This window comes from Ctenocephalides felis, unplaced genomic scaffold, assembly GCF_003426905.1.
Source record: "Ctenocephalides felis isolate EL2017-DRISC unplaced genomic scaffold, ASM342690v1 CF-g0.4_SCAFFOLD_01604, whole genome shotgun sequence".
Taxonomy (NCBI): Eukaryota; Metazoa; Arthropoda; class Insecta; order Siphonaptera; family Pulicidae; genus Ctenocephalides; species Ctenocephalides felis.
The window spans coordinates 20402720-20412381 of record NW_020537758.1 but is presented as its reverse complement, the minus strand read 5'-3'; the positions used below and the strand labels follow the sequence as shown (position 1 = coordinate 20412381).

Here is a 9662-nt window from a genome sequence, read left to right as displayed (position 1 = left end):
CTTGTTCAATACTTTTATATAATGCGCAAAACCTAGAAGAATTCATCAACTGTTTTTTTTTAAATGCAGTTGATTTTTATTAACATTTTTACTGGATAGAAGATAAAGGAAAAATATTTAAATGACTCTTTCTTTTTCTGTCCGTTTGTATTTTTCTATTTGAATATAATAAGGGTATTAAAGAATATTGCTAATTATAAATAACAAATTCAACAATCAGATTGATGTTGTTCGGTAATATTAAAAATCTTTGTTATATTTTTTTTAGATTAAATTATGTATTGTGTATTAAATATTTCTAAAATTTAGCGATTAAAATTATTACCAAAATAAATATTAAATTAACAACACAATTTTGAATACAAATTGTATCAAGAATTTTCAATCGCTTTCATGATGTGGATTTTTATCTCATAACTATTCTCCAAATTTCTCGAAATTCTTTATAAAATTCAAAAAAAAATAAATAGAAATTTTTGTTTTGTATTAAGTTTCATCTAATTAATTTTGCTATTTAGTTTAGTCTAATATTAGTTCAAACTTTCAAACAAAAATGATTTAAACTTTATATCTTTGTTCTTTTATTTCCTTTTTTGTGTATTTACCTTGGCTTGCGAAAATGTTGCGCAAATTCTGAGTAAATTTACGATCAGCTAGTTAAAATTACTCTGCAGTCTTTGTATATTTCATAATAATTGGCATGTTTACATGACGTGTGTTGGTTTACCGATAATTAATAATATCTCGATACCCAAGTAATATTTTATTTGAAAATTTGCATGATTTACGACTTCGAACGTGCACATAACTTTGATATTCACCACGACTTTAAATAACTGTTTCTCAACACAATCTTTGTTTGTGTATTTAATCTATTCTTATACCCCGAGCTTAAAATAGTGTTTAGGAGGAGACTTAGGAATAACAAGCTTACGGTAAACTTATTATATTTTGATGAATTTGTTTGGAAGTTCTGGTTTTATTGGCTTTTCAATACATCATTGGTAGATATTTGGAGTCATAAATAAGCTAGTTATATTTCTAGTTGTGGATTGCAGGTTAGGGAAATCATAACATATGGTATCTTAAATGCAAGAACGTTATAAATGAAATATCAAAATTTTATAAACTTTATTTTTATATACATTCGTTGAATGAATATATTGAGTCAGTAGTTTCCAATCTTTTTGTACCGCGCTCCCTTGTTTTTTTAAAAAAAAATCATTTTTGCGTCCCTCTTTGTTTATCTAACAATATAATTTTTTCAATACTGATTTTATAATCAACTGATATTATTATTTATTTATCAGGCTACAGATCCGTTTTCAATGATAAATGTATAGAATTATAACATTCTAAAATTTAAAGTTATGTATTTTATTGTAGCAGGCATAATTTTATATCTTATTCTGATTTTGTACCAGCTAAAATCAGGTCTTAATTTCACACCATATTTATGATAACGACATGGAAAATGACTTCTGTGACATGCACAATTCGCAATAATATATATATATATATATATATATATATATATTGCAATTGTTTAATTGAATACATTTATAAGTTATATCAAGGCCTTTGCCATTGTTGTATATTTTATGTCGCGTTCCATTGAGTTATATTTTGCAAAGGCTGATTGTTTCGCAATAAATATTTAATAGATTGATTTATGCAATGCTAGTTTGTAATAAGAATTTAACATCAATATTATTTTATATAAATTAATTTTGTTCCTTGCCATCAATATAAATATATTTTTTATAATAATTTTACTCTCTCTTTAGCTTCTTTCAAATTAGTTCATTTCAAAGACGAATTCTATATAATTTTATTCTGACTTGAAATTATATAAATCTTATTGGTCAATTCTTGACAATAATTGAATACATAGCTTCCAATAACATTATATTATACTTATAAATCAATAAAAATGTTAATTAACTAATAATGCCACTTTTATACATCTACTCAATCTTCTTTCCCAAAGTTTTGACTTCTTTCCGGAAATGAATTTAAATTGGCAATTAAACATAGGTTTTATTTTCTAAATATACTTAACTATTACGACTTTCTGATCGAAGTGTTTCATTGCAAATTGTCGGTTCCATGACCGTCATTAAAATTTTTACGATTCAACCCTAAAATCCTAAATGTTTTATTTGTTCGGAATCCGTAATACGTAAATGGGATTGAAAATGCTTTTCCGCAGGAGTTGATTTTCTTTAGGATTTAATAAACATGGGTTATAGGGCAAACGGTTTACGGAGATTTTTTTGTATTTTTGTATAGATGAAGAAATTATTTTTAAATGTTAATGCAATTAGTTATCGAAAACGTATATAGTCACAAATTATTTCTCGGTCAAGATTTATAAAATTATAGACGTGAAAGCAAATAATTACTCAACCAAAAAATTCTCACTCATATTCAAACAATTCACATTCAAAACATTCAAAACAATAACTATAAATTCACATAATTAATATAAGAGAGAGATAAAAATTTTCATCCAAAAATAATTTAATGTAATCTATTTGCTTGTAAAACTGAAATTTTAGAATTGGATAATAATAATATTAATAATAATTATTAACACGGGAAAATAATAAAAATTATCATTACAAGCATGAAATGATCGTCAAAACATTATCAAAAGCTTCGCCAATTTTATTGAATATAAAATTACACCATTAAATCACAATTATTGAATTTATAAAAAAATTAAGGGTTCTTTTGTGGATTAGTGGTTAGAATTGCGAGATTTCAATCAAGGGTATCAGGTTCGACATCTGCTTCAGGCAGCCTGATGTCAAGCAGTACTGACATCGGTTTTTGTTTGAAAATACTTATACATCATTACTATGATACAAATTTTAATAATAAAAATTCATCACATAGAGATAGGACAACCGTTTAGATTAACATCTAAAAAACCGACGTAGTTAATTAAGTCATCAGCTTCCGTAAACGCTGATCAAATAAAATACAAATAAAAATTAATGCAATGATGTATTGCTTCAAACATAAATCATACTATATTTGTTACCATTTGTGAATTTCATTAAAGCAATTATTTAAAATATTAGAAATAAATGTATTGAATCGTTTTATGCCATTTATTTACGCTCATATATCTTGAATGAAGATTACCAACGAAGAATAATTTATTAGACGTCCAACGGCTGCCAAGTAATTTAATAAGAGAAAATATGATATCGCATCATAATAACATAATAATCTTTGTTTTTATCAAATTACACAGACGTCTAATATATAATTCATCTCGTTCGACGTCAAAACAAAACAGAAATAAAGCTTCAATCCCTCACACCGGCGCCTTCGGAACTGAAACCAATCGGAAAGATATAAGAGTGGAATCAAAATCAGGTTAAGCGCACATGACTTCGTTTTGAAGATTTGATTCGACGTGATTTTGTGTCTGCCGGTAGCTGTTCACCCACGTAACGTCCTGAATTTTCTGTCTATTAGATATTGATGGGTTTTGGCACGGGTCCACCGCCTTGCACGTCGATCAAAAGTGGAACTGTTTGAGATCCTCCCGAGTTTCTCTTGTCGAAACAATTACCAACCGTGGAAACACAACGACCGAACCAATCCTTTTATCGGAATTGAACTTGGAAACGCCTGTTGGGGGCGAGGTACACTTAGGGAATATGAGATGATTGTTGACCAAAAGACAATTTTATTACTATTTATTATACTCCAAATTATATCAACCTCAATATATATATCACAATGATATTGACTTTTTTAAGAAGAATCATATGATTTATTATATGCTTTCATGTTTGTTACTCTGAACAAGCTTTTTTTATTTATTTATTTATTTCATTCGTATAATTGTTTACTACAAATCTTATTGAATAAATAACTTATAAATTAATTTTAGTATTATTAATAAACTTAAATATATATTTATATATTTTTAAATTATTATTAGCTACTAGAGTTTGTACATTGATTGGGAAAATAACATTTTTCTCTGAACAAGCTTATTGTATTTTGTCTTTATGCGTTTAAATACAGCTTTTAGATTCATTACAAATATAAAAATAATCATTAATATTAAAAAACTATTCCTAAGTCCAGTATTAAAATTATTTAGAGCAATCGACATTTATTTGGTTGGTTACCAGAGTGGTATCAAAAAGTTATACTCTAATGTTGTCAACTGTGTTAAAAATAAATAAGTTTTCTTTTTCCTTTTTCTTTCGTATTTTGTCTTAGTTTAGTTCGATTTTTTTTATTTGTTTAAATTTTACCCAAAAAGGACGAAGAATGCATGTCACAACATATATATATCGCATAAAACAGTACTTATTAATGGTAATTAACTATACTAATGTTCAATTTGAATTAAATTAACCAAGTGATCTATTTGCATACAAGTTACAGTTATTATAAAAAGAAATCGAACAAAAAAACTTACTTTTGACTCTTTAAAATCACAGCTTGTTGGCAGGCATCTACAGATCATATTAATAATTTAGGGCGCTGACTCAATGCTATAATGGAAACTTGTTCGAAAAAACATACTTCATCTTTTTCACTTTGGACACAATCTCGAAATCAGTATAATAGTTTAGCTGTTATGACAACTGTCACTACCGTACCCTGGCACAACCGTACCCAATCTCCGATACTTGTTTCGTATTTTACACGGTAGAAATTTAATAAATTAGAAGGCCCAGTGATCTGTTGGAATTATATCTAAGATTTTTTGTTGTATTTTTATTTATTTATTTCACAATACATCAGTAATTCAAGTATTATATTATATCAATGTAAAAGGGTTGAATTTTTATTTTTGATGCATCAATTTCCAAACAATAAATAAAAACATTCTGAAAATTACTTTATTATGGTAAAATATTGAAATAAATACTGCGAGATACATACATTTCTAGATAAAATGTGATGTTTTAAATTTTAAACAAAAAAAGTATTATTTTGCAAAAAGAAATAAAAGTTTTATTTCAATTTAAGAAAACACTCCTATGACCCCGTTTTCCCCTATGTTCTATGTCTCACATACACCACGCGGTCTATCGAGGGCAGTCCGACAATTGCAGCTTTGGGAACATTTATTGGAAAGGATTGTGTCGGCCGACGCCGTAAAAGATTTTCGTATCGTACAAGGAAATGATTTATTTGCTACATCGTAATAAGATTGCGAGAAAGTACCTACCTGATCACTGAGTTGTATATAGAGACTTTTATAACCATGAAATGGGTTTTCCTTACTATTAAAATGATGCTCCTAAATAATGGAAAGAATAGGTGCTTCTAAATGGTGGAAGTTAGGGAATGCAATACCGATGGAAAATTTCAATACCGGTATTTCGGTAATTTTTCATTTTAAAACCGAAATACCGGTATTTTATTATCTTAAACAAAATTGAAAGTTACTAGTACAAATATAAAAAAAATGTTTATACAACTACAACTATATTCAACTAAACAATAACATAAAATAATAAGTTTATTTTTTTAAATAATAATTTAACAAAAGTATATGCAATTTAATTAATTCATTATCACTATATAGAGAGTATATTGGGTACTTTTCACCAAAAACAAACTTATGAGTAAGAAAGACCAAAAACTCATAAAAGATCATATTACATTATTATAATAAACTGTATTATCTGTATCCGATTTGTCAAATTAGCATAATCTCTGATATTAAAAAAAAATAATTTTTCTACACTAATTTAAGATCGGATTCTTTGTCGAGACAAATAATAAGTTACTATAATTGTTGAGTATTGTTATTCAAAACAATGTGATGCTTCTATGGTATTTTCAAACTTCGAAACGTTTTCGAAAAATAATATTTTATAATTGTAATAAGAAGCAAAAATATTTAGTGATTATCATAATTATTATGTATAAAGTTAGAAAAAAATAAAGATTGCGCAGGGGTTATCCGTATGATATAAAATATTTTGGCGCAAATATCACTTAAAAAACATTTTTACAAAAGATGAAACAAACATCGATGTTCAGATAATGATCATTATCTATCAGTCCAATTCCATTTATTGTAACACGATATGAAGCCCTTTGGAAAGCAATAAATATTCAGTTTAATGACGAGTTGAGATAGTATTTGACATTTGTTTATTTTATAAAATTATTTGAAGATATAGCTGTTTATGCGATTATGGAAATTAAAGATAAATTTGTTCCGAGAAATTTAAACTTTAGAGTATTATGTATCAAATAGCGCTTATGTAAAAAAACCGAAATTACCGATATTTTTGGAATAAATACCGGTAAAAATACCGCCGAAAAATCGGGCGGTTTACCGGTAATTTGGTATACCGGTATACCGGTTTTGCATTCCCTTGTGGAAATGAAATGAAATGATGCTTCTATTTTAGGTTAGATCTTAAATTAGATCTATAAAATACGAAAAATGAAATTTACAGAATTTATTCATAATAATGGAGAACATTTAAAACAATTGCTATTAATCATTTATCAATTTTTGCTGATGATTAATTATTTTTATTCTGCGAATGTTTAATTACTATACTGGAAGTTCCAGCAATTCGCCTTAAGGCACGATGTCGTGATTGCCGTGCACCACTAGTTATTATATATTACATCTAAAATCTAATCAATATTAAAATATTATTACCTAATATTTACCCAAGATTTATTTACGTTTCCTTTTGTGATGCTATTACAATAAAAATTCCGCATATCTCGTATTTACAAAGAATGTTTTTTTGAGCGTAGTGCGCTTTAGCCAAGTTCGTCTCTCGTCTCTCGTCTCTCTACTCTACAGGACCGAAAATATATGAGGTGTTTATATAAAAGCCGGCGGCTGTGAGCTGATGATGATCGCAGATCAAGTCTGTCACTCACTCAACCTGGGTGTGATGTTTGCTGGAATCATCACAACCTCCTTGAGTGAGCGACGGGCTTGCTCGGAAATTCAACTAGAGGAGAGTGCTAAGAAAAATAAAGCGACATGACGACAAAATATGGAACAATAACATTTCTATGGCAAGTTGTTGTCAACGGAATGCTGAATGTTTGTTCCATTGCTTGGGAAAAATTGCTGGAAAAATTATTTTCCAAAAAAATTATTATCGGTGGTGGATTTTTTTACGCGCTGACCTTTAAGCCCAACTCTTTCCTAATTTAAGAACAAAAACATAATTGTTATTTAAAAATAAGAAAAAAACGGCAGATTGATGAACTATTCAAAAAACATTACTGTTTGCTGAATAAACGATCCGAACTGTCGACAAACAACAAACTAATAATATACAAATGTATTTTCAAACCAGTGTGGTCTTACGGGATTCAACTATGGGGCACCGCCGAAAAAAACAATATACAGATTATTCAGCGATGATGACATGATGACAGTAAATGAAGTCAACAAAAAACAGACAACTATAAAAGAAGAACTGACGAACACTCAAATTACTTGTCACAAAAAGTATTCTCAGAAGCGCCCCAACCAGGCTAAAATAAAAAATTCCCAATGATCTCATAAATAGCCATTTGTAAACGCTAACATTAATAATAATAATATTATTATTATTATCTTATTATTTCTAATATTGTTATTTTTATGTTTTATTGTTTTTCTAGTATTATTTTATTATTCAGAAATTTTATTTATATTATTTATTAATTTTATTTTTATTATTATTTGCTTTTATTCTATACTAAATCATCATACTACGGATATTATTTTAATGTAAATTCTATCCTTTGCACTTTTATTTATTTAAATTTATGTTATTATTTATCATCTTTGCTATATGCTAATTATTTAACAGTTGTAATAAATATTGTAATTAAAAAAATGAACATTTTGACATAACATAATGCTTATTATTAAATCAGAACTGCCTCTATAATTATAGACGTAGATAATAAAATAATATCGAGGCTAAGTGAGTCAAAATAAATAGAAGAATCTATCTGTTCAGTCATTTCTAAGGTTTCCTGTTAATCTACTTTTATATTTTAGAATTTACAGATAATAAATTTTGTATCGTTCTCTGTTGAAGATAGAAAGATGTTGAAACCTTCAATATTAAAATATAACACCTAAACGATCTTACATTCAACCAGAATTTATTTATTTATACATTTTAAATACTTTCTTTCATTTGGTTCAAAATTTTATAAATGCTGAAATTGAAAATAGCTTTCCATCTTATAAGTTACATTATATAAAATAATGTTTGCAATCCAATACGATGCTAGGTCGAATTAAGATTTTATGTTGAAATATACTAACTAAACAATCTCAGTACACGCTCTTTAATATCTTTTTATCATGTTTACAGTTTACGTGACATATCTTGCAAAGCTCGACCGTTTCCATCATATTTTCTCTCCGGAATCCCCACGAGTCGACCCCGCCGTCGCAGCGGTGTTTACTTTACACGGAGCTTCTGAATTTTTCATTACGTCATTCAAAAATATCGATATATTCGATAAGGAAGGAATCCCTTAACATGCCCCTCATCTCCTTTGCCGACTCTATATTTTTCTACTCTATCTTCGCGTAATATCAAATCTCTTTGCGAGTTTTCTTTGCTTACCGGAGTGGATGGCAGGGAAGAGAGTAGCAGAAAAGAACGACTTTTTTATTCTATTTGTACAGATTGCTTATTGCATTTTCCTACTGTCGTGTCGTTTTTATTTCTCTATTACGTCATTTCGCTACAAAAGCAGGCGGCCCACGGAAAACTGCTTTTTGACGGTTTTATTTTGGATCCGGTGCGCCCGCCGTCGAGACGGATTAAAGGGATGCGATAGATTAAATCGTCTATTAGAGCTCAAATTAAATTCTGCCATGCGGAAGTTTTCGAAACTATTTGATTCTTAATCTAGACATTTTTTTTCTAATTTCACTAGACTGGCATTTGGGGATTTAAAATTGTAAATTGCGGATTACTACCTACTGGCAGAAATTAATTAATTATGAATAGACAAGCTCTTGACAAGAGCCCGAAATAATATCTATTATTATTGATTACGGCTTGCTTATGAATAAATAAAATAAATAAAATTTAAAACTAGTGGTGCACGGCATCATAAATTAAGGCAAACTTCTGGAACTTCATGTTCTATAATTCAAAACTTTTAAATTTTTGAGAAAAAAATTAAGAGGTTTAAAGTTTTATAATTCTTTGAAAACTTTGAAATAATTAATCGTCAAACAGCATTTTTAAAAAAAATCTGGATCTACGAAACTTCTGAACCTTCCAACCATTTAATCAATTCGTTGTTTGGTCAATACGAGTACAAACTAAATATTTTTTGACCTGCTTTTAATAATTTAATAGTTAAAAAAAATGTAGGATTTTTTTTATTTTTGAAGATTATCTTGATTATTATTGAAAACAACTTTTTAAGTTTAGGCAATTCCTTAAAATTCATTCAGATGATATCAGCTATAGATTTTTATTTGTATATAATAACCATCTAATGATAAGTCAAGTCTTTCCTGTTATTGTTACTACTTTTTTTCTAACTAGAACTCATAATTCACCATTTTATTCAAAAAATTTAATGTTATAAAACTTTAAAAATTACTCATCCATATACACCATTATGATATACTCGCGTTCTATATTAACCGAGGTAAATCGATTACA

At 28.0% G+C, this 9662-nt stretch overlaps 2 protein-coding genes across 2 annotated transcripts in view; both read left to right on the top strand.

Moving 5' to 3' along the window:
* The window catches only part of LOC113372478 (matrix metalloproteinase-2-like), a 78508-nt gene that overhangs the window by 11372 nt on the left and 57474 nt on the right, over positions 1-9662 (top strand). The gene's annotated exons all lie outside the window — the stretch shown is intronic.
* The window catches only part of LOC113373496 (stromelysin-1-like), a 40408-nt gene that overhangs the window by 16842 nt on the left and 13904 nt on the right, over positions 1-9662 (top strand). Inside the window, exon 4 of the mRNA XM_026613790.1 lies at positions 5011-5185. Coding sequence (XP_026469575.1) covers positions 5011-5185 — 175 coding nt within the window. The remainder of the gene's footprint in view (positions 1-5010; positions 5186-9662) is intronic.